The 25,625-nt window shown below is 45.6% G+C and overlaps 1 protein-coding gene across 3 annotated transcripts in view; it reads left to right on the top strand.

The window, feature by feature from the left end:
• The window catches only part of TPK1 (thiamin pyrophosphokinase 1), a 251,943-nt gene that overhangs the window by 132,925 nt on the left and 93,393 nt on the right, over positions 1–25,625 (top strand). For all 3 annotated transcript variants that reach the window (XM_036246505.1, XM_036246504.1, XM_036246506.1), the window contains exon 7: positions 1,355–1,501. In XM_036246505.1, coding sequence (XP_036102398.1) covers positions 1,355–1,501 — 147 coding nt within the window. The remainder of the gene's footprint in view (positions 1–1,354; positions 1,502–25,625) is intronic.

Raw genomic sequence — 25,625 nt, 5'->3', positions numbered from 1 at the left:
CCTGTGTCGGACACCCAGTATTTAGCACGCTGCAATCTTAACACGGGAAAGAACATCTTGGCCGTCCTGTTGCTTTTAGTCTAAGTAGGGTGACAAATAATAGGACAGGCTAAATAAGTAGAATGTTTGGCATGGTGTCAGATAATGAGGGTGTGTAGGAGAAGAGTTACATCTGGGATTGGGGATGTGAGCTGTGGGCAGGGAGGAGGGACATTTTCAGGGAGACAGCAGTGAAGGCTCAGCTACGCCAGCAGGAAGCTGGGAGAGAGCAAGGAGCCGGGTCAAGTGCCTCACTGGGATGTTGAGGCAGCGGGAGAATATAAAGTTTTAAACGTTGACATGCACAGAGTAATGTTAGCAACAAGTGCACAGGGCTTTGGATCCACACAGAAAGGCACGCTGGCATCCTGTAAGTAAATGGTCTGTTTCACACTGAGCGCTCTGTCCCGTGACGTTATTGTCCCGAAGACAAAAATCTGGACTCGTAGAACCCATGTAGATAGACAGGGTGGTGCTGTGCCCTCTCCTCTGTCGCTGTGGCCCGCAGACGCCCTCCTTACCGCCGAGCGGAAAAGTCCCCGCGGACTGCCCCGCCCGCCTGCGGCCTGCAGGATCCCCCGTGCTTTCAATCAGTCTCTCTAAATGCTTCCTGTAGGGAAAAGGAATAGTGATGAGGCGCAATCTCGCTGCTTCTGTATTCCGAAAAACTCAGTGACTGATTTACAGATAGTGCTTATTAATTGTGAGCTTCTTCCCCGTGGAGAAGATGGAGATTACATTTCAGCCATAAAGGTGCTGGGATCGCTCAAGGCTTCGAGTAGTCATGAAAAATGGAGAACCTACAGATTTCCACATGTGAACACAGATATGAGGTGCAGATAGTTAGGCAACTTGGCAGGTTCAGTTGAGAGACAGTACGGGCCCTCAGGTCCTCAGGCTACTTGAGTTCTCGTGGGTGGCACACCCGTCAAGCAAGGTCAGCATCCTGAGCTGGGTGTCGGGAGAGGTGCCCACGGGTGTGCGAGGTCGGGGAGATTGCACACGGGAGGAACACAGGAAAGAGTTTTGAAGGAAGAGTTGGCTCCTGTGCCAGGTGATCGGGCAGATGGGGAAGCTGGAAAATTTGTCCTTGAACGAATTGGTCCTGAAACCCGACTCCGCCACTTGCCAGTTCTGTGACCTTGGACAGGTGACTTTATTCCTTCATCTAAACCACCGAAATGATACCCACCATTTCTTTATGGCCTTTCCGATAAAAGTGGAAGATTAAAAGCTCTATTGAGGCGTTCGATGCCACTTCGTTATTTCAAATCCTCTCCGTGTGTGTGACGCCGGTCTCGCCTTCCTCGCGCAGGTGGACGTGATCGTGACGCTGGGAGGACTCGCGGGGCGTTTCGACCAGATCATGGCGTCCGTCAGCACCTTGTTCCAAGCGACCCGCATCACTCGTTCACCAGTGGTGATCATCCAAGGGGAGTCGCTCATCTACCTGCTCCAACCAGTAAGTGCAGAATGACCGTAACGTCAGCGCTTTGCTTCCTCTTGTCTTGCGCCCTTGAGTCGACTGGAGAGAACGTCCGCCCACGCACGACTCTGACCACGCGTGACTCGACCACGCTGGTTCCCCTGCGCCGCCGGGGTCTGTCGCCTCCAGTCCCCGAACAGGAAAGTTGTAGGGGAGACGCCTCCAGGTTTTTCTTCTATTGCACCCAGAAAAAAACACAAAACGCTGTAACTTCATTAAATTGACTAAGAATTAAAATTTAGCACTTTTGCATTTTGAGCAGCTGAATATGAGAAAAATCTCAAGAGAGGAAGTACAAACTTGGCAAGTAGTTTAAGTGGAATTCTCATATATTTTCAGTGTGGTCATTATCATTGGGCACCAGGCTTGATTTTATTAAGCTCACTTAAAAAATCTGTAACTTTTGCTATTCTTAGGTCATCTGCTTATTAATTTCACTGCCTCAAAAATAATCATTTGGTAACATTGTTTTACTGAGAGTGGGCAGTTTTTTTCCTTTTCTTTTTTGCCTCATTGTAATGTACTCCATCTGCAGTCATTACCTGCAACGTGCGTGGTCAGTCTGGTGGGCTTAATGTGTGCTCACTGCCCTTCAGCCACATTTCCACGTTTGTTGTTGTTCTTGGCGTCGTCTCTTGCTTTCTAGACCCCTTCCTTTGAGAGATGGAAGGTGAGCTGAGGAATGCAGTTTTCACACCCTGCACTGTCCACTTGTGTAGTCAGCGAACAGTTCTGGTGCGTCTGCTCCCTACCCATTGCACTGCGAGGCAGTCGAGGGTTAAAAAAAACAATGGTGACAGCATTGTCACTCTCCAGTACAGTTCAGTGAAGCAGACATTTATAAGACGCCAACATAAAGCAAGGTTGACACATTGCTGCATGAAGATGAGAAATCCTACGATTTGGTCCCGGCGTGGTAAGGAAGGCCTCACGGAGGCGCTCACCTTCCTCACTCCGTCTATGTGACGGATATGTACCGAGCACTTGCTATACGCCAGGCATCCTCCCGGGGTACAGCGGGTGGCTGAGCAGAGCCCCTGATTCCGTGGCACGTATGTTCTGTTGCGCTAACGTTGCAGCAGAATCTTCAAGGCCGAGTGATACTTGCTGTGCGAAATAATGGCCAAGAGACACGAGCTAGAAGGGGCCACAGAGAAAGACAGAGAGGACACGCGGCAGGACCTACAGCAGCGCGGGGATGCCCGGCATGAGACGAGAGAGCCAGTCGCATGCTGAGTGTGAGAGGCCTCGAATTCTGCACAGTGAGGTGTGACCTGCTCGCTGGCGGTGATGGGGAGTCATGAACAGACTGCTTTTGGTGGTCTGACGTGCTCAGATATGCTCCTCAGATTTGTAGTTATTTATTAAATACCTGTGATTTCCCAACCGCTTCTGAAGTTCGGCATTTTCTACCGTTCTGATGCCTGGAGCTTTCTTTACTGTGTTACGTTATGGCCGGTGTCAGTGCCGGAGCAGGTCCCTGCTCCCAGTCTCCTTAGCTAACAGTGCGGGACCGTCCTTTCAAAAAGTAACACTTGGAGATCAGCTGATAGAAAAACCCACTTCTCAACAATGGCGTCTACTCCTAAAGTCTTCTCATCTTGTTTTTGGTGTCTGTCTCTCCACTTCCATGTGAGTGATTGTCACTTCCTGCAGTGTGTTTGGTGTGGGAGTCCCTGGACCTCCTCCGTCTAAGATTTGCTGCCTGTCCTTGGTGTGGAAAACTGAGCCGTGAAGTTTCCCAACATTGTCTGTGCCTTCTTCTCTTTCTCATTCTGCAACGCCCATTACAGGAACACAAGAGCCTCCATCGTGTCCCAGAACTGAGTATCAGTGTACATCCCAGGACTTCTCCAAACTTCCTGTCGCAGTGTCCCTGGGCCCACCGAGGTTTCAGCTCCTGCCGAGACTGCGTGTACGCTTGCCCTTCACTCACGTTTCCAAGACTTTTCCTGAAAACATAATCGCCATACTCATTTTGTAGTGTAAAATAGCTCTAACATCTGTGGTCGTTATCAGTCAGCTGTCTTTTGTGTTCACTCTGGCTTTCATATTCTGCAACCTCCATTCCTTCTGTGTTTGTGATTGTTGTCCACGCCCTCGTATTTCTGGGAACTTTACTGTGGGAGTTATTTGAAGGGTGAGTTAAAGCGAGTCCACGGTGAATTGAGAATGGACTCCCAGCCCAGTTATTTGTAGGCATTAATAACTGAAGACATCTTGTTTGGGCCTTTTCTGGGCCGTTCTAGGCGGCGTGAGTTCTGAAGGGATTCTGCTGGGAGTTGGAACGCGGGTTACAAAGGCTCAGGGGAGATGTGTTCTCGGCTGTGGAGCCGCCTCGGTTCCGTGGGGCAGCTCTGCCAGCGCCGGGGAGCGTTATTTATAGCCGTCTGTCGGGAGAGCCCGGCTCCCCATGGTGCCATCCGCTCACACTCCCGGCTGGGGCAGCCTGGGCTTGGTCTCTGATGACTCTTCCCACTCGGGGCCCTGGAAACTGAAGGTCAAGCTCATCTGATCTGGGAAACACCAAATGTTTAAAACATGAAAGTGCCATTTGGTGTTCTTTTTCAGTGAAAACTTCGTTTTTTGCTTGTGAGTGTTCTCTTAAACAAAACAGATGTTTGATGCATTTTGAAAGAATCCTTTTAGTTTTTATTGTCTGTAGTTGGTCAGGGCACTGATCTAGCATACTGGCTCTGTGCGGCAGGTTCTCCCATCTGTGTTGCAGTAATGATGAGACTGCAGTCTCAGAGGCTTAACCAGGACTAGGTTTCGTTGTCGTTAGTGGAAAACGTGGTGTGCTGGCAGCGTCCTCCATCCGTACTGACGCCGGCTGGCACACGTGGCAGCGGATTGCCAGACTGTGGCTCCGCACCTGTCTGTAGGCCTGGCCGTGTCCTCTGTCGCCTTCGGCGGGAACACAGTGACACTGCCCCAGCCCAACGGCACGGCCGTGCGGGAGAGGAAACACGGGTGATCACAGGACACCGCTTCTCTCCAGCCGCCAGACACCGCGGTGTGTAACGTGGCTCACAGCCCTACCTGATTTCTAGGAACGCAATTGTTTGTGTTTATAAAATCCATGTGTTAAACTTTAGCTCTTAAAACAGAACCCTCTGGCCCTAGCCGGTTTGGCCCAGTGGTTAGAGCATCGGCCCACAGACCAGAGAGTCCCGGGTTCAGTTCCCACTGGGGGCACATACCTCGGTTGCGGTTTGTCCCCGGCCCCGTTTGGGGACATGTGAGTGGTGGCCAGTCGATGTCTCTCTCTCACATTGATGTTTCTCTCTCTTCCTCCCTCTCTCCTTCCTGCTCTATCTGAAGATAAATGCAAGAATGTCCTCGGGTGAGGGTAAAAACAAACCAACAAACAAAAACAGAACCCCCAGTTCTCCCAATGCAGAGATCACGTTAAGTGGCCTGCATAGTCCACATGCCCCCAGCAGTGCCCTCCAGGCTCTCTGTCTGGTGATTTTGATTTGGTCTCATCGAAACCACTAGAAAATCACCTTACCCTAGGAAAGTAGTGGTGACAGAGTGTGGGGCGGAAAAGCCACGCAGGACCTCACTCCGCCAGGCGGGGAGTGACGCGCAGCCCAGACCCCGGGGGCCCGCCTGGCTCCCCTGTGCCCTTGGTTCTGGGAAACCCTCCACAGGCACATCCTGAGTCCCTGCTTTCTGTCACTTTTACTGAGAATAGTAAGATAGTTGCTAATACAAATGCAAAAGCCAAGTGGGTATGTTTGAGGGTTTGAAATGTAATCTGGCATAATTGCAGCAGTTTTAATCTCCACAGTATTATTTCCGAATAAGATGAGTCTTGGGTACACTTAAGGGTGTACCCTGCCTGGATGCCATGCCCCTATATTAAACCAAATGACTGAGTTCTTCACCACTGGCACAAAATCTGCATACCACGAGAATCTTTGTTATTTAAGTGGAGTCAATGAGGTCATCATTGAGTTTTGCTAAAATACTTCCAAAGTGGGAAAATCCAATATAATGTTAATTGTTTGGAGTATTATATTTGAGGACAGTGTCCTCTAGAAATGGCTCTATAATTACAGGTTGTGTCACATTGAAGATGGTAACAGGAGGAACGAGATGTCTCCTGGGAGCTGTTGGGCTGATAAACGCTTTAGTGCCACATCTGCTGCGGGGTGTGAAGTGGCTGGGGCAGCCCTGGACCACGGGGCCGAAATGTGCTTCTCTTGTTCTTTGGGAAAAGCCTCCCTCTCTTCAGATCACCTGCGTGTCCACACGTGAGACTGTGAGACGGTGTTGAATGTGAGTAGCCGGCCCTCGTTGGTCATGTGGCTGTCGCAGTCCTCTGGGATGGGCCTGCATGTCTGGTGCAGTTCAGTCCAAGTCTTTTAGCTTGTTCCAGCCTGAGGTCTTTCTTCTCCGTGCGCTTTGCAACCCTCCTGCGGTGTGTCTCTGTCCATTACAACTGGATTTTGAAACAAGGGGACAAGAGTGCAGATTCAGGTCGGTATAAATACGGTCAAGTGTTCAGACATTTTCAGCTGATTGGCTTCTTGGTGTATAATGTCTTTGCATTGTGCTTCAGTATATATCATTACTATGGATCAAATGTCATCATGAGTGAAAACCTCAGTTAGGTAGCGTTCACTTTGCAGGAGTGTTTACTCTGCCAATTTAAAATAGAAAATTAAAACCAGAATGCAGCCTAGCTGGGGTGGGTCAGTGGTTGAGCGTCGACCCATGCACGAAGAGGTAGCCACTTCGATTCCTGGTCAGGGCACATGCCCAGGTTGTAGGCCTGATCCCCAGTAGGGGGCATGAAGGAGGCGGCCAATCTATGTTCTCTCTCATCGACATTTCTATCTTTCTCTCTCCCTTTCCCTTCCTCTCTCTCTAAAATCAATAAAGAAAAACTACAAATAGAAGGCATTATAGATTCTGCCCTAAAGTAAGCATCCCCCTTTACTTCCAAAGATGTGTTCCTAATAAGAAGCACGGCCTTTCATGAGCAGGAGATTTTCTGAGGTCGGTGCAGGCACGAAGCCCCTGACATCCGTGACCAGGTGGGCCTCGCTCCTGGGAAAGACTGGCCTGTGCTCAGAGATACTCTCTCATTTCCTAGTCTGCTCTTCTACAGAAACAGCAGTCTGTCCACTGAGCATAAATTATCTTTGATCTGCAGGATTTATGGCAGGTGGTAACACAAGCTAATAGGATTTATGGCCCAGAAACGAGATGGCCGGCAGTTAATAAGGCGTGCCGTTTACATGGTCCCGAGCCTTGCACCGCGGTTGCTGTTCAGGAGTTCAGACTTCTGTCCGTCTTCATCTCACCCGAACAAACTTCTGAACACGTCGTCAGTATTTCTTCCTCGTGATCTTAGTCATGTTACCTCCGCTTGCTTTCATCTCTCGCAAGAGCGATGAATTACTGTGTACACTCCTGGTGTTTTATACATTGTACACTTGTACTGCCGCTAGTGAATACCACAGAAACGTGTGAATAGTCTGACAGAAAGTAGCTGAGCGTTCACGCTGCACACTTGGCGTGGACGATGGTTTCTGCCGGGGACTGAGGCTTTGGGTCTGTCACCCACACGTCCACATGTCCAGCACAGTCTCGGCAGCGGTGACGCCAGAGAGGCGATTCTCAGAGTGGGTTGCAGTGAGTTCCCAGTTCTAAAGACACCGATGATCTCACCATTTCTTACCCAGTGATGGATCCTCGTTTGTTCCCCGCATGTTCTTCTCATACATTTTGTTGTTGTTGCTTGGCCTTTTAGACTCTCTAGTATGAACTATATATAGCGCTCAACCTTTAATATCACTGTAAATAGTGTAGACTTGGAGGTCACTTTATAGATGAGCAATGTGAGGACTTAAAGGTGGAGTGCGGCGCCCGAGGTTATACCCCGCACTTCCGTGAAAGGAAAGGGTGCTGCAGTCGGAGTAGATCCCGTGCAGTGAGAGTCGGAGCAGAGGATCGCTGGGCACTTGGAATCTGCAGACAGCCTGTCACACTGAGCGCACGTCCTCCCTGCCCCTCCGTAAACAGGTAAACGTAGAAGTAAGTGTGGGCCTGCGGAATGTTCATTAGGACGTGCGCTCAAAGGTCTCGGGGGGAGGAGCCCACAGGGTGGAGTCACCATGACGACCAGGTTCTGGATCCGGTGTCTGGGTGTTGCCCTTTGAGAATGTGAGGACAGGTCGAAATGGGACAGGTCAGCTGACTTTGGGATGTAAGGAGGTTAATCTATCTTTGTTTTGTTTTTGTTTTTTTATTAATTTTACAGAGAGAAACATCAATTTGTTGTTCCACTTATTTATGCATTCATTGGTTGATTCTTGTATGTGCCCTGCCCGGGGATAGAAGCCCACAACGTTGGCGTATCAGGATGGCGCTCTAACCAACTGAGCTACCTGGCCAGGTTCATCTCTCTTTCAAACTGAGTGGAATTCCTAAAAGAGAATAAATATAAGAGAGGTCCTGGCCTGGTGGAACGCCTTAGGACTCATTACTATATACACGGGGAAATTAAAAGCTTGGGAGGGGACTCCTATCACCCTGGAAGCAGGTGTATGTAGGGTGGCTTGCATGAATGGTGTCACTCTACACTGGTACAGTACTTTTATCTTTAAGAATTTTTTTTTTAATCCTCACCCGAGGACATTCTTTTTTTTTGCATTTATCTTCAGATAGAGTGGGAGGGAGGGAGAGAGAGAGAGAGAGAGAGAGAGAGAGAGAGAGAAACATCGACTTGAGAGAGACACATCAAGTGGTTGCCACCCACACAACCCCAACTGGGGCCGGGGACAAACTGCAACCGAGGTGCGTGCCCCTAGCAGGAACCGAACCTGGGACCCGTGGTCCGCAGGCCGAAGCTCCAACCACTGAGCAAACCGGCCAGGGCTGGTACAGTGCTTTTAAGTCTATCTTAATTCCACATTTTCTTCCAAAGCAAGTAGAAGAACCTCTTGGCCCACCCCAGCTGCACAACCCTGAGCCTCTGAGTCTGCCCTTTAAATTTCCCTCTTTGTGTTCTGTTGTCTTCTCAGGGTTACTGAGGGAAACTGGTCCGGGTATACTTTTCCAACCGACACAACTGCTCTTTTCTTTGCATATTTGATCCAACTCCTCTCTGCCCAAAATATTTTTTGTTTAAGTCATTCTCTTTTTTTAAAGCCCCAAGCAAAAGCGTCCATCTCCTACACAGACTTTCCAAATAAGCCTCTCCAAACTCCCCTCTGCATTCTTTTCATCGCTGTAAAAATCTATGGACCCCAGTCCATCTACAAAACAAAATTTATGAAGATATCATTTCTCCTTTTCTAATCCTTAAAGAAGGTATAATTGCTTATTTTTGATAAAAGGTGAGAAATAACCATCATCGCACTTAGTTCATCCCATGCTACTCAATCCCAAATCAATAGGAAGCGCTAGATGGTCTAAATGTATTATTTCCATTTTCAATCGTGTTCCTTGTTGCCTCCTCTTGTGAAATGCAGGTGCCTGGGCGCCTCAGGGTGGGAGTCAGAGGCTGTGACTTCGTCCCTTTGTTCCCCGTTGGCAGGTGCTGTCTTCCTAGTTTGCTGGAAGCTCATTTGGGGGAGCCTTCGCTCCCGCGAGTGGCTGGTGACGTGTGGGTTCTCTGGAGCCAATGCGTGCGGGGGGCGGGGCGGGGGCGGGGCCGGGGCCGGGGCGGGGGCGGGGGCAGGTTTGACAGCAACCCGGCGGTAATGAAGTCCCCAGGGGAAAGAGCCCTGGGCACCGGCGCCTGCCACTCACCAGGCAGCACGCAGGCTTTCCGACCTTAAAGGAATCTTTCACTCCAGAGGTTTATAGAAAGATGCCCATCAGCAAGAACCCGGGGCTGTCACTCAGGAACTCCAAAGCAGCACGGGGGGCGGGGGCGGGGCACGGACTCTGAAATCCAGCCCGCCTGGAAACGGTTTAAAATCCTGTTTGGACACCGGCCTTTCGCTTCCGACCACGAGTGACCGAGACTGGGCCGTGGAGCCTGGAAGCAGCCCAGAAGAGGGCTGTGTGCCGGCGGGCCCGCGGGAAGAGCGCCGCAGCCTGAGCTCGGCCCTCACGTGCATCGGACCCAGTTCCGGCTGCAGGCGGGGTACCGGGCGCCAGGTGGTCTCTTCCGTGCGGCCCCCCACCCAGTCCTCTGGGGCAGGGCACCGGCACGCCTGTCTGCATGCTTAGCTCAGCTGAGCATTGCTCCAGCGTCGTGTCTGATGGAAACAAAGGTTGCCAGTGGTTTCAATGAGCTGTGAAGGGATTTGAGCGTCACCAGCGGGGAAATGGGATGAGCCCCTGGGGGAAGGATCGCCACCACGCAGGTTCTGTGTCTTCCCTGCAGCGCCAGCTGGGCGGTGTTACTTCTCATCCAGTGGAGACTTTCCCCCTGTACTTGGGAGCTGTTTGTTTATTTGTTCCAAGAGATCAAAACTCTAAAGGAAGAAAAAGTGGAAAATTTATACAAATGAAGTTAAGCTTGGGGGGCTGAAATTCAAGGGCACTATTTCAAACTGTTCATCATCACCCTGGATATTTTGAAGCTTTTCCAAGGTATGGTGTAAGCTGCCTCACCCTCACACACACACACACACACATACAACATGTGTAACATACATGTGCACACACACACACCAAAAATTCACCTCTTCTAAATCAGTCTTACTGAGAGGAAGAAAAGTACCTATCCTATCTCTCAGCTTTGGGGGAGGATATTTTTGTTTTGAAAACCACTATCCTGTATAGTTATCTTTGAAGAGCTCCAGTTAGTCCTTCATAACTTTGTCATGATCAGAATTAAGATCGTCGACTTAATGCAAATAGAATAGTTTAACAATGAAATTTATTAAAGTGCATTAAATCCAGGAACAAAGTTAACAAAGCAGAGTGTAACCCAAGAAGATCAGTACACTGAGAGAGAGGTTGAGATTGAAGATGTCCCAGTGTGATACGTCTTCTGTAGCAGCCTGAGTTACTGCTGATAGGATGCCAAGCAGATAACACGGGTAACCCGAATGTCAAAGACACTGACTATTGATGCGCAGCTGAGATCGCTTGAGAGCCTGCGCGAATTACAAAATGGCCTCTGAACCGTGAAAGGCTGGAAAATTACCAAAAACAATATTTTTAGAGTTCTGCCGCACTTTCGTACCTTGTGACCAGCTCACCTGATTCCCAGCAGCCTTGTTAAGCGAGCAGTCGGGTGCGTTGCCCCTATTTCTCAGCCTAGGAAGCTCTGCACAGAACCGCATCGCGAGTGCGTGCTGAATCCACGAACCGTCTAGGAATCTCCCCTAACCTGGCCCCGTACCCTTGGCTTGTAGCTAGTGCTCAGAATCCACGCTTACTCTCCAAATGTCACTAGACCTCATGGAGAGGGCTCGAAGGGAATGGGGAGAAGTTACCGGGTACAAGTATCTTCTGTGCACTGAGTGGGGTCCACTCGGGAGTATGCATGGACATCATCTGCATAGCTATTTTTCCTTCCTAACCAACTTTTTTGTTATGAAAATTGTCATATATACAGAGAATTTGGAAGAACAGTGTAATGAACCACATGATCCAACCATTTTAAATTTTTTAACATTTTGTCATGCAAGTTCTGTCCACCTAGGTGTAGATGTACTGTGAGGGGTAGCCATTTGACAGTAAATTTCAGATAGCACATCACAGTATCCTAAGTCCTTCAACATGGGAAGTGTATTTAGAAAGCAAGACCCAGGTTGTAAGTGTGCTTATTGCTGCTGAGGGGGAGTTGCTGCTTGACTTTTCCAGAGAGCAGAACCAAGAAACAAAAAGGGGTGTGTGTGTGTGTGTGTGTGTGTGTGTGTGCAAAATGATGAGTTGATATTGATAGTTTGAATTCAGTTTTAATATAGTTTTAAAACTGCTATTTTATATTTTTTTACCCTCCCTCCAAATCCTGGTTTGAAATACCTTGTTTTATACTAAAATATATAGCAACTAGTTTCAGAATTATACTACCCATATTACCACGAATAGAAAAACTGCTGAATGAAATTTAAAGTTCTTTGCAAGTCTTCTGTCTTTAAATTATACCCCACTCAGAGGAGTGTATCTAAAATTTGTCATTTGAAATATTAAATTTTGTTCTTTCTATTGTTATGCTACTAATTAAACAATTAGGTTCATTTTTTGCAGTTTATTTAAAGTGAGAAGACTATTTTTTAATTATTATTTTAAAAAATATTTTGAAGTAATTGCATAGTTCAGGAGGCAAAGCTGGGGCGACAATATCCTCAGGAGAGGTCTTGCTTCTTCCTCTCCCCTCAGCACCACCCTTCTCCTTCTGAATCTTCCAGCTTCTTGCAAAAATAAAAGTAAATCAACAAATATGTACATAGCTTCTCATTTCCCTTTTTTAATATATGGACTTAGCATATCATGCACATCTGTCTCTACCTTTTACTTAATAATATATTTTGGAGATCACTCTATATTCAAAAATAGAGATCCTCCTGATTTTTTAATGGCTGCTTAATACGCTATTGTGTGGCTGTGCCTCAGTGAGCCGTAATTTACCCGCGCGTAGCTTTTTGTAGGAACGTGCTGCGATTTGAAACCAGGCGGGTCTTCCAGTGGTGGCCATGTCTGTTTGCAAACGTTCCTTGGGTGATTCTCTGCGAGTTCCCAGTAGAGACATATTTTGCTCTCAAAATCCCTAATGAGGAGGAGATGATATGACCTAAATTTAAAGATGAGTAAACTGGGTCTTAAAAAATGAATTGACTTGTCGAGGGTTATTCCACCAGTTAACAGGGAAGCCACATTCCACATCCATGTCCGACTGACCCTCAGCTGTCTCACTGCATGTCCATGACATGGTTCATGAGCTTGGCACGGTACCATTCGGTACAGAGCCAGCAGATGGGAGTCTCGTGAAGGAAGCGTAGACGGTAAGGACCGCGTGTTCTCCTCTGGCGGATCACTGCGCTTCCCTGCCTCCTCGTGCAGAGCGTAGATAAGTCTTTGAAAAGAAACAAATGAAGGGACATTATCAGTTTTCTTATCAAGGAGGAAGAATATTCTATTACAGCTGAGATAGTAATGGTAATGAACCAGAGACTGTCTTTTTTGGGGAAAAAGTCAAGTTGATAGAGGAGCCTCAAAATTGATTAATTGTGTACACGTTGGCCTTTCCAATTGCTGATAATAGAAAGCCAATTTCACTCCTAACCAGAGCCCTCAAGGCAAAAGACAGGATGGAACATTGGTCTTTTTTATCAGGCAAGTTGAATGTACGAGACTGCTCAAGGGACAATGGAGGCGGATTTATTTCCTTCCAGGTGCAGCTAGCCTATGAAGAAGGGGCACCTTTTGAAATTTTGATAATAGTAATTGAAAAGCTATGAATAGAATTTAGTGTTTTTTTCTGAGCATATTTCACACTCTAAAGTATTTCCAGGAGCAGAGCAAGCCTTATGAAAATTAAAAGGACTTGGATAATTTTTTTTATGTTTTTATTCAACCAACATATGATTAAGGGCTTATTTATATCAGGTATTTTGCCAGATTGACAATTTCAATAAGTTCCTCTCAAAGAGCTAACAGTACCTGCACTAAACAATTCATTATTTCACATAAGGTAAAATAAGTTCAGTATCACAAATATGTATAATATGAAGGCAGACTTCAGAGGTGCAGAACATACTATGGACAGGTCCAGGAAGGGATTTTGCAGGAAGTCAGGTCTGAGCTGGGTCTCAAAAGTCGGCAGAGGAGTCAAGGTCATTAAGAGTGAAGGGGTCAGATGACCCGTAGAGGGGACACCGGGAGCCAAGGTGTGCAGTGAGAAACTGCACAGGGTTCTAGGGAGAACAGTAGAAAGTTCATTGTTTCTGGGGGAGAAGAAAAGGGTATGGTGATAGATGAGACGGAACAAGGTAAGGAGAGAAGAAATGAAAGGGCCCCTCGTGCCTTGTGAAGGCATTGGGATTTTACTCCTGTAGAGTTAGATAAATGATTTGTTCTTTTGGGCGTCATGAGCCTGTTTGAGAATCTGAAGACAATTGTGAACCTTCTCTCCCAAAAAGTGTATATTTATACAGACACAAAACTATAAAAATAGAATTGAAGAGTTTATAGAAGCCCTGAGCCTCTCCATAGCATTCCACTTGGAAAAGACCGTTTCAAACAAATATGTACGTACCTCATCCTCTCACTAGTGAGCATGGGAAGGGTTTAGTTATATTCACAGTAGGTCGTTCACATTGAGTTATCAGCAAAGGTGATCAGGTGAAGGGCCGCCAGGTTCTTCTGTCACAATGAAAATAATGATAGTGGTTAATCTGTGTCTCACGGATTATTCCTAGAGATTGTTTCTTTTTTCACTAGGAATAGGTTCCAGGTCCTATTCCTAGTTGATTGTTTCTTTTTTGTTTTTGTTTATTTGCTAACTTGTATGACAACCTCACACAGCTCTAGGAAGAAGATAGCGTAACCCTCCTTACTTCTCGGCTGGGAAAACTGAAGCTCATAGCCGGGAAGATGCGAGACGGGCCGCACCGGGCACCCTGCCCACACACATGCCGCCCGCTCTCATTAGTGAGTGCACTGTGCTCTCCCTGAGAAGAACGAGAGTGAGGCCATTTTCAGCGATCGAAACCAAGGCCGGCTGTCTGCAGCTACGACTCGGGTGCGGACCATATGTTCTGCTCTTGAATGAGCATCTGAGATACAAAGGCGTCGGCCCCTGTGAGCACCAATTCATTGCAGCTCCATGTCTGAGTGTTACATACGGCCACACGGGTATTCGCGGTAACAACACTGCGCGTCACCCCACGGCCTGCCACCCAGCATTGCGTTTCTGAGGCCGAATGCTGCATAACCCATCTTGCCATTCACACACACGCATTTAAAACAGTTTTGTGGATCAAATTTTAACTGACTCCTTAGCCTAAAGATGTTGATGTACAATGTTAAGAAACAAGTTAATGCTCCAAATATCATCCTCCTTTTTTTTTTTATCTGCAATGCTTTTTTTTTTTTTTTAATCCTCACCCATTAAAGATTTTAATCTAATCTATCTTTAGATAGAGCGGGAGGGAGGGAGAGAGGAAGTGAGGGAGAGAGGAATTAAGAGAGAGAAACATCGATGTGGGAGAGACACATCGAGTGGCTGCCACCCACACAACCCCAACCAGGGCCGGGGACAAACCGCAACCGAGGTACGTGCCCTTAGCGGGAACCGAACCCAGGACTCTCTGGTCCATGGGCTGACGCTCTAACTGCTGAGCCAAACCAGCCAGGGTGATCTGCAATGCTTTTTATGTGAAAAACTGCATTTATATCTAAAATATAAGTTTAGCACACCAAGTTTCTCTCGGAGAAGAGTTATGCTCAAAGAAAGGAAAACGCAGGACCATTAGACAAGGAAGCGGAAGGAAGGGGCCGGTGCCTCACAGCTTCTCACAGAATCGGCTGTTCCTGAGCGAACGTGCGAAGAGGCGGTGCCACGTGCCCACCGCTTGTCGGGTCTGAAAAGTGCCAGTTATTCCGCACACGCTCAGGTGTTGTCCTGGGCTTCGGCTGGGAGTGGGAGGTGGGATCCTGGCTGCCCTGGGGAGTCTCCGCATCCCGGTCTCCTCTGTAACAGGTGGACAAAGGCTACTTGATCCATCTGTTAGGTTATCTGTGGTGATAATGTACATGATCTGCATGAAAATTGAACTGCTTGAGGCCAGGTGTGTGAAACTAAGTTTGTCCTGTCTGGCTTCTTTCCTCTGGGCAAGACGGAAGGGTTGGAGGGGTCACACTCCTGACTTCTCCGCCCATTGGCATCACCGGTCAGTTTGGTTCCCTTGATTCGGATTTGTTGTCGCGAACCCCCCCCTCCTGGACTCCCCCCACCGCACGGAGACCGTCCAGCAGGTGTGCCTATTTGTTGTTAGGATGTGCTTTGCGAAATGGGTGCGTTTTCATGACCTTAAAAAGTATTTTTGCATGTATCTCTAATAGAAAGGGATTACTAAAAACCATACATAATTACACTGCCGTTATCATACCTTAATAAAGATAAAAATAGTTACTTAATATAAAATAGTGTTCACATGTTCTCTTTCTTTTTTTTATTTTATTTTATTTTTTTTATTAATTTTTGTTACAGATGTTTCTCCTTTTTCCCCCACTGATTTCCCCTCCCTCTCCTTCCCTGCCCTTTCCCCAGTTTGTTGTCCTTGTCCATTGTTCATGCGTACATGCATATAAGTTCTGTGGTTTATCTCATCCCCCCCCCCCCATTTAGGGGATAGTCATTCTGTAACCCCACTTCCGCATCTCTGGGACTACCCTCTTCCTCAGACTGTAATGTTCATTATATTCCACAAATAAGTGAGATCATATGAAACTTGTCTTTCTCTGTTTGGCTTGTTTCACTTAGGATGATACTTTCCAGGTCCCTCCATGTAGTCTCAAAGGATAAGAGATCTTTCTTTCTTACAGCTGCATAGTACTCCATTGTGTACATGTACCACAGCTTTTTTATCCATTCGTCTACTGATGGACACTTGGGCTGTTTCCAGATCTTAGCGATTGTAAATAGTGCTGCTACAAACATGGGGGTACATATATTCTTTCTGATTGGTGTTTCAGGCTTCTCAGGGTATATTGCTAGAAGCGGGATCACTGGGTCAAATGGAAGTTCAATTTTTAATTTTTTGAGGTAACACCATATTGTTTTCCATAGTGGCTGCACCAGTCTGCATTCCCACCAGCGGTGCACTAGAGTCCCCTTTTCTCCGCATCCTCGCCAACACTTGTTGTTTGATGATTTGTTGATGGCGGCCATTCTGACAGATGTGAGGTGATACCTCATTGTTGTTTTAATTTGCACCTCTCTGATAATTAGTGATGATGAGCATTTCTTCTTATGTTTCTTAGCCATTTGTATGTCCTGTTTGGAGAGGTGTCTATTCAGTTCCTCTGCCCATTTTTTAATTGGATTCTTTGTCTTCTGTTTGTGGAGTTGTATGAGCACTCTATATGTATTGGAAATTAACCCCTTATCTGATATATCATTGGCAATTATGCTCTCCCATACAGTGGGTAGCCTTTCCGTTTTGATGACTGTTTCTTTCGCTGTGCAGAAGCTTTTGAGTTTGATGTAGTCCCATGTGTTCATTTTCTCCTTTGTTTCTATTGCCTTAGGTGATGTGTCAGTAAAAATTCTGCTGCATATGATGTCTGAAATTTTGTTGCCTACAGTCTCTTCTAGGATTTTTATGGATTCATGAGTTACATTTAAGTCTTTTATCCATTTTGAGTTTATTCTCGTGTAGGGTGTAAGTTGATGGTCTAGTTTCATTTTTCTGCAAGTGGCTGTCCAATTTTCCCAGCACAATTTATTAAAGAGGCTGTCCTTACTCCACTGTATGCTCTTACCACCTTTGTCAAATATTAATTGAGCATATTGCCTTGGGTCCATTTCTGGGTTCTCTGTTCCGTTCCACTGGTCTATATGCCTGTTCTTGTGCCAGTACCAGGCTGTTTTGATTACAGTGGCTTTGTAGTATAACCTGAAATCTGGTATTGTGATCCCTCCAACTTTGTTCTTCCTTTTCAAGATTGCTGTGGCTATTCGAGGCCTTTTTTGGTTCCATATGAACTTTTGAAATAATTGTTCTAATTCTGTGAAGTATGCCGTTGGTATTTTGATGGGGATTGCGTTGAATCTATAGATTGCTTTGGGTAATATGGACATTTTAATGATCTTAATTCTCCCAATCCATGAACAGGGTATGTGCTTCCACTTTTTTATATCTTCCTCTACTTCTTTTTTCAATGACCTGTAGTTTTCTGCGAATAGGTTCTTTATTTCTTTGGTTAAGTTTATTCCTAGGTATCTTAATTTTTTTGCCGCAATGGTAAATGGGATATTTCGCTTAGTTTCTTTTTCTATGAGTTCATCATTGGTGTATAAAAATGCCATCGATTTCTTGACATTAATTTTGTATCCAGCTACTTTGGCAAATTCATTTATTAAGTCTAGTAAACTTTTGATGGAGTCTTTGGGGTTTTCTATGTATAGTATCATGTCATCTGCAAATAATGACAATTTCACTTACTCCTTTCCAATTTGTATCCCTTTTATTTTTTCTTCCTGTCTGATTGCTGTGGCTAAAACTTCCAGTACTATGTTAAATAGGAGTGGCGAAAGTGGGCATCCTTGCCTTGTTCCTGTTCTTAAGGGAAATGCTTTTAGTTTTTGCCCATTGAGTATGATGTTGGCTGTAGGTCTTTCATATATGGCCTTTATTATGTCTAGATATGATCCCTCTATTCCCACACTGCTGAGCGTTTTTATCAGAAATAGATGCTGGATTTTGTTGAAGGCTTTTTCAGCATCCATTGATATTATCATGTGGTTTTTATTCTCATTTTATTTATGTGGTGTATCACGTTTATGGATTTGCGAATATTGTACCAGCCTTGCATCCCTGGGATGAATCCCACTTGGTCATGGTGGATAATTCTTTTGGTGTATTGCTGGATCCGATTTGCTAGTATTTTGTTTAGGATTTTGGCATCTATGTTCATCAGGGATATTGGCCTGTAGTTTTCTTTCTTTGTTGTGTCTTTTTCTGGTTTTGGAATTAGAATTATGCTGGTTTCATAAAACGAGTTTGGAAGTCTTCCTTCTTCTTGAATTTTTTGAAATAGTTTGAGGAGAATGGATATTAGTTCTTCTTTGAATGTTCGGTAAAACTCCCCCGTGAAGCCATCCGGGCCTGGGCTTTTGTTTGCTGGGAGAGTCTTGATTACATCTTCAATTTCTTCTGTTGTTATTGGTCTGTTCAAGTTTTCTATCTCTTCCTGGGAGACTATGTGTTTCTAGAAATTTGTCCATTTTGCTTAGATTGTTGAATTTGTTGCCATATAATTGTTCATAGTAGTTGTTAACGATCTTTTGTATTTCTGTGGTGTCAGTTGTTATCTCTCCTCTTTCATTTCTGATTCTGTGAATTTGGGTTCTCTCTCTTTGTTTCTTGGTGAGTCTAGCTAAGGGTCCATCAATCTTGTTTATCTTTTCGAAAAACCAGCTCTTTGTTTTATTGATCCTTTGAATTGTTTTTTGTTTTTTTTTTTGTCTCTATGTCATTTATTTCTGCTCTGATCTTTACTATTTTCTTCCTTCTACTTGCTCTGGGGTTTTCTTTTTGTTTGCTCTCTAGTTGTTTAAGTTGTGAAGTTAGATAGTCTATTAGAGATTTTTCTTCTTTTTTGAGGTAGGCCTGTAGTGCTATGAACTTCCCTCTCAGTACTGCTTTCGCTGCATCCCATAGATTTTGTGTTGTTATGTCTTCATTTTCATTGGTTTCCAGGAACTTTTTTATTTCTTCCTTGATCTCCTCGGCGACCCATTCATTGTTTAATAACATGCTATTTAGTTCCATGTGTTCAAATGTCTTTGTATGTTCTTCTTGCAGTTGATTTCTAGTTTCATGCCATTGTGATCTGAGAAGATGCTTGATATAATTTCAATCTTCTTCAACTTGTAGAGACTTAGTTTGTGCCCTAACATGTGGTCTATCTTTGAGAATGTCCCATGTGCACTTGAGAAGAATGTGAATTCTGTAGTTTTTGGGTGTAGTTCTCTGTAGCTATCTATTAAATCCATTTGGTCTAGTGCTTCATTTAGAGTCTCTGTTTCCTTGCTAATTTTTTGTCTAGAGGATCTATCCAGTGATGTCAGTGGGGTGTTGAAGTCCCCTGCTATGATTGTATTGCTATCGATTTCTCCTTTGAAGTCCTCAAGACTTTTTAAATATATTTTGGTGCTCCTATATTGGGTGCATATATGTTAAAGTCATATCTTCCTGTTGGATAGATCCTTTCAATATTATGTAGTGGCCTTCTTTGTCTCTAATTACAGCCTTCATTCTGAAATCTATTTTATCAGATATGAGTATTGCTACCCCAGCTTTTTTTTCTTTTCCGTTTGCTTGGAAGATTTTTTTCCATCCCTTCACTTTCAATCTATGTGAGTCTTTGTTGTGAGGTGGGTCTCTTGTAAACAACATATAGATGAGTCATGCTTTCTTATCCAATCAGCTACTCTGTGTCTTTTTATGGGAGCATTCAGTCCATTTACATTTAAGGTGATTATTGATATGTACTTATTTATTGCCATTTTTGTTTAGTGTGGTTCTATTTTTCTTCCTATTTCTCCTGGTAATTACAGCAGTCCTTTTAACATTTCTTGCAGTGCTAGTTTGTTGCTAGTGTATTCCCTTAGCCTTTTTTTGTCTGGGAAGCTCTTTATTTGACCTTCTATTTTGAATGATAGCCTTGCTGGGTAGAGTAGTCTTGGATTCAGATCCTTGTTTTTCATGACCTTGATTACTTCATGCCATTCCCTTCTTGCCTGTAGTGTTTCTTGTGAGAAGTCAGCTGAGAGCCTTATGGGGTTTCCTTTGTAGGTAACCTGTTGCTTATCTCTTGCTGCCTTTAGGATTCTCTCTTTGTCTTTAATTTTTGGCAGTTTGATTACTATGTGTCTTGGTGTGGGCCTGTCTGAGCTCTTCTTGCTTGGGACTCTCTGTGCTTCTTGAACTTGAATGCCTCCTTCCTTCACCAAATTAGGGAAGTTTTCTGTCACTATTTCTTTGAATATATTCTCTAACCCTTGCTTATTTTCTTCTTCTTCAGGGACTCTCCTGATGCGAATATTATTCCATTTCCAGTTGTCCCACAGTTCTCTTAAGCTGTCTTCCTGTTTTTTAATCGATTTTTCCTTTTGGTTTTCTGATTGGTTGATTTTTTCTAGCCTGTCTTCTAATTCACTGATCCAGTCCTCAGCTTCCCCTACTCTGCTTTTTAGACCTTCCAATGTGTTTTTCATTTCTGATATGTCATTCTTCATTTCTTCCTGTTGGTTTTTAATTTCCATCTGGTTTATTTTCAACATTTCTATGTCTTTACTCATGGTGCTCATATCCTTGCACATGCTGTTGAGCTTCCTCAACATCATCACTCTAAATTCTAGTTCTGGTAACTTGCTTAACTGCACCTCATTTATCTCATCTTCCGTAGAGGTCTCATGTTCCTTCATTTGGCTTTTGTTTCTGTTTTTCACCATTTTGGCTATCACAGTGGGCTTTGGAGTCTGCCAAATTTTCCCTGTGGGTGTTGGTGTTCTGCTGTTTGTGGTTCCCTGTCCTGGGTTTGGTTGAGCCAGGGAGGACCCACTTTAAACACCACCTTCAAGTCTTAGTTTTTCTGGTTAGTGTTGCTGGCCCAGGGAATGGTAGTTATCCTCTAGCTTTTTTTTTTTTTTTTTTTTTACCTGAAGGCTATTAGTAGAGGTCACCTGAAGACCCTTGGTTTCTGAGTTGCCTGAAAAACTCCCTCAGGTGCTCAGTGTAAGAGGTTGGGGCAGCTGCTGGTTGTAATGGGCCTCAATTAGCATTTCAATGGCCACCAGGTGTGATTGAATCTCTGCGGGAGGGGCCTCAACCTCGCCTCTCCCCAGGGCCCTGGGAAGGAGCAAAATGACCACAGTCCTGCGTGGCTGCACTCAGTGAAAGCTCTTAGCACCCTCCAAAACCCGAGTGTCCCCACACAGTTCCAGTCCAATATGCCTTCCCTCTGCTGAAGCTCAAGGTGAGTGGCTGCTGCCAATTTAGCCTCTGTCTAGACTGTGCATCGTGGAGCCGCTGGGACTTTTAACCCGAGAGTGCTGCTTCCTGCCAAGGGCGGCCACGGCTGTGGCACCAGCAGAGGGTTTTGCATTCAGCAGAAGCCCCAGGACTGAGCCGCGGTAGCGGGACACTGCCGGGGCAGCTTCCAGCAGAGTCCCCTGGTCCCTGCGAGTCTGTGTGGCACCAGCCGAGGGCTTAGCACGCAGAGTTCACAGGAGTCAGCCTGGGTAGCAGCGTCCCGCCAAGTCCCCTGGTCAGAGCCAGTCCGTGCCAGCCCGTGCGGCACCAGCCGAGGGCTTAGCAGGCAGCAGAGTTCGCAGGACTCAGGCGGGGTCGCAGCGGAGGTGTTAGCAGCAACTTCCCGCCGCCACCGCCGAGTCCCCTGGCCCCAGGGAGTGCGTGCCGCACCAGCCAAGGGCTTGGGAGGCAGCAGAGTCCGCAGGACTGGGCGGGGTGGCAGTGGAGGCTTTAGCAGCAGCTTCCCACCGCAGAGTCCCCCGTCCCCACCCAGGCCGCTGTGGACTGTGGGCTCCCGGCCCCCTCTCGCGTCCTCGTAAGCCTACCAGGATTGAGTCAGTGTCCCTGGTTATGTGGTCCTCCAAGGTGTCTTTCGGTTGCCCCTTCCTGACGATTTGCCTTTATTTTCGTTGTGAATCCGGTTTGGTCCTGGGAGATGATCTGTGTAGCTCCATTCACTCTGCCGCCATTTTTTCCATCTCCATGTTCTCTTTCTTTAAAGATGTTTTTACATCTTAAAAATGTGGTTGTATGATGAGGGATCCGAACAAGGTCCATGCATTGCACTTCGCTGGTATTTTGGGGTTGTTTTCATCAGTGTGCCCCTGGCCTGTCCGTCCCCATGCTTCTCCTTCCTCCTGTTCTTCCCCTCACCCCTCAACATCTTTGTCAAACAAACTTTGTCATTTTTTCCCACGGAATATTCGCCATCTGGGCTCATTGCATGGTGCTGTGTCATTAAATACTTTCTATTTTCCTTTGTATTTTTGTAAGTTGTAGGTAATTCTAGAGCTGTGATCAGAACAATGTAAAAATGGGGGTACTTCTGAAATAGATGACATTACATCATGATTTTTGGTTGTCTCTTTATTGTGATATTATAGCCACTGTGATATTATCATCATTCACTTCCATGAATTTCTTAGTGGCTACTCATTGCTAAGAGGAAACTGTTCTACCATTAATACTTCACCGTTGCCTGAAAAACCTCCATAAAGAGAAGCTTCCCTCCGATCAGCTGTTGGGTCATCCTGCAGAACAGTGTGTAAAGGAAGGAAGGATGCATGCTTAGTTCTTTGTTCTTTTTTACTTTTTTTCAAAACAACGAATTGGTTGCCTAGCATTCAATACTGATTAGTTATTTTTTCCGCTCCTCAGTCCTTCGGCAAGAACCCAGTGGTCCCTGATAACTTTCTATTTCTCTTTCTATAGCGTGTTCCCAGCTCATCTTGTACATTTCTTGGTTGAGTCTTGAAATTTTTCCAAAGGGCCTTTTTAGTAAGAAATGATGACAGCGTCTGGGCATTAAGGGGAATACTTGTAGCCACTAACCGGATTCAGTAGACAAAGCTGGAATTTTTTTAACGATAACATGAGTTCATCCTTATACATCCCATTGACACTCAGCACTCCAGGGAAATAATATCTTTTGATGAACAAACAAAATTTTGAAGTAGACTTGATCCATTGGTTCTTTACCTGTCATGCTTTGGTGTTTTGTGGAAGAAATATTTGTGGAACCTAAGGTTACCAAGGTTTCCCCTGATGTTTTCTCTTAGAAGTTTTATATAGTTTTAGGTTTGCGTTTAGATCTGTGTTCCATTTTAATTTAGTTTTTGGATTCCACGTGAGGTTTGGATTGGAGTTCATTTCCTTCCTATGGAAGCCACTTCGTTCCGGCACCCTCGGTGGTGGAGACGGTTCCTTCCCCCCCGTGTGATCTCCGCAGCCTGGTCACGAGCAGTCATCCATGGGCACGCGGCTCCTGTCCTCTGACCCAGCGCACATGTACGGCAGCGTCAGGGCTGTTCACGCGCGCCGGTGCAGGGGACAACTCTTGCTGCCGAATGACTACTTTTAAAAGCAAAACCTTAATTATTAGATGGTTTTTAAAAATAGAAACAAGACACGTTTATAAAATTCTTGTCAGGTTTGTGGTGTCAGAAATGTATCCTGGGCGATTTCTGGCCTTTCAAATAACAAAATGTTTGCGGCAAACAGTAATGCTGATGTACGCTTTCTTTTTTCTTTCCAACTGTGATTTTTTTTACAAGATTTATTTTTTACTTTCATTAAGTAAGAGTTCTTTCTGTCATACATAATTGTGTGTCCATCTGTCATTTATCTTTTTATGAACCATCACCAATTCATTGTCACATTTGTATTTTAAGTAAAACAAATCCTTGGGTTGTTGTCAACAATGCTAAAATTCTAATCAGGATATACATTCATTGACACAAATCCATGGTTCTGCATCTTAAAATATATTCATAGCTTGATTTTTATTATTTCGGAAGAAAGTATAGTATCTTAGCTATTTAGGTTTGTAGAGTTGACATGTCTTCCAGCAGGGGCTGTGCCCATCCTTGAGGAGGCAAAACAAACAAATCCTTTCTAAGGTGCGGGGCTGGGGGATAAGCCCTCACGTTGCTGTACTGAGCGGTCATAACAATGGCTCTCAGGCGTCATCTGTCAGGCTTACATTTGGGAGGGAAAAATCTCCTTATCCAGTCCGTATTCATGTGCGTGAAGAGAAGACTTGTCGTAGCCAGACGCAAGGTCTGCCAGGGAAATCCCGGCACATCTCAGCGGCTGCTCCTAGCTCACCTGAGCCCCGGTGCCCGCCGCCCGGAGCTCGGCACCTGTCCCCCGTCCTGTCACATCTCCCCCGGCTCTCCCGACCTTGAGTGCCCCTAGCTTTCACATCTTCCCGTCTTTCAAAACCGGAGGAATCTAAAAGTTTCCCATCTGGTAAGAAACACCGAAATCATATATCGGGCCTGCTGCTCAGCTTTAAAACGTTTCATCACCGTGGTCCAGTGACGGGCACTTGGCCACGTTCAGATCAGCCCGGAAACTGGGCTTCGGGGAGGGCACAGAACAGGGCATCTGCCTTCACTTGGCGCCGCTCCACACTGTTCTGTGCCCTCGTCTCCACCCCGCACGTGGACTTTCACCTAGCAGAAATACTCTGACTTTAAATGTGTTCCAGCATTTGAAGACATAAGGTTAGATTAGGAGAGGAAGGACTGCGAATGTTTTTATATTTGCTCATTAGTATCTGAGAAGTGACAGGTTAAAATGTGCTACTGACGATGAAAAGCATATAGATCGTATGTATATATCATTCTTTCACTTAAAGTGCGTTATTTATGTTAACAATATTCATTTGAGGAAGTAGTATCTATTGTTCCTTTTAGAAGGTACTCTTTTTTGTGAGTGACTTAAGGAATTGAATGAGGTCATTTATCAATACTCAAAGCTAACAAGGTATTCTGAAGCTCTCAGAAGAGGGACATAAATATACACAGTTTTAATGGGGAAAAAAACTGGCTGATTTTAAAAACTCTCCTTTTCTGCTTCCTAATGTCAAGTTGTCTCCTGAGGAAAAGAAGTGAAGTTGGATAAGACAGTGTCCAGAGAATGAACCCTCACTACCTCTACCGGATGCAGTGGCCTCCCAGCTCCTATGATCCCATGCGCAGTGTTTCTAAAAACTGAGCAGTAGATTTTCAAATGATTAATAATTTTTAAAAAAAAAATCATTACAAATTTAAAATTACCACAAAATTAGCTTTTTCCAGTAGCTTCTCATACCAGCTGTGGTGTCCAACTTAGCACGAGTGTTCGGGTTTTAACCGCTGCGTGGATGATAGATCCAGACAGCAGCCCTGTGCCCCGTGGGATTCACGCGGTGCTGGGATGTGCGGCCAGCGGTGAAGTCATGGCATCTCTTAGACAAAGATCCTGGTTGCATTGGGTTTCCTTTCGTGGAGTAGGCTGTGCGCCCACTCGGCCGGTGTGTGACTGCAGCCTAGACAATTGGGAAGGTCCTGAGGGCGGGGACAGGCTGAGTGGGTGATGTAGACAGACGTACGAAGTGCAGTTCATACAGAGGCACCGCGTGGACACCGTAGCCTGTCTTCTGCCTCCTGTTTTCTCCATGGGCTGATCTGACAAAATTAGACAATAATTACAAATGAGCGACAGAGACTCTGACCCCCTGAAAGTATATCATTCACACATTAATCCCACTGCAGTCATTTTTTTTTTTAATCTGCCAGGACGAAATGATGGAAACGATATAGCTCGGGCGAATTTCTGGAAGCCGCGTGCCAGGCACTGTTCAGGGCTTCGCGCGGGATGAACTTAGCCAGCGCGGGGCGCCGAGATGTTGCGTAGCTGCGCGGCTTTGG

The sequence above is a fragment of the Molossus molossus genome, unplaced genomic scaffold, assembly GCF_014108415.1.
Source record: "Molossus molossus isolate mMolMol1 unplaced genomic scaffold, mMolMol1.p scaffold_m16_p_7, whole genome shotgun sequence".
Classification (NCBI taxonomy): Eukaryota; Metazoa; Chordata; class Mammalia; order Chiroptera; family Molossidae; genus Molossus; species Molossus molossus.
This window is presented reverse-complemented; position numbering and strand designations above follow the sequence as displayed.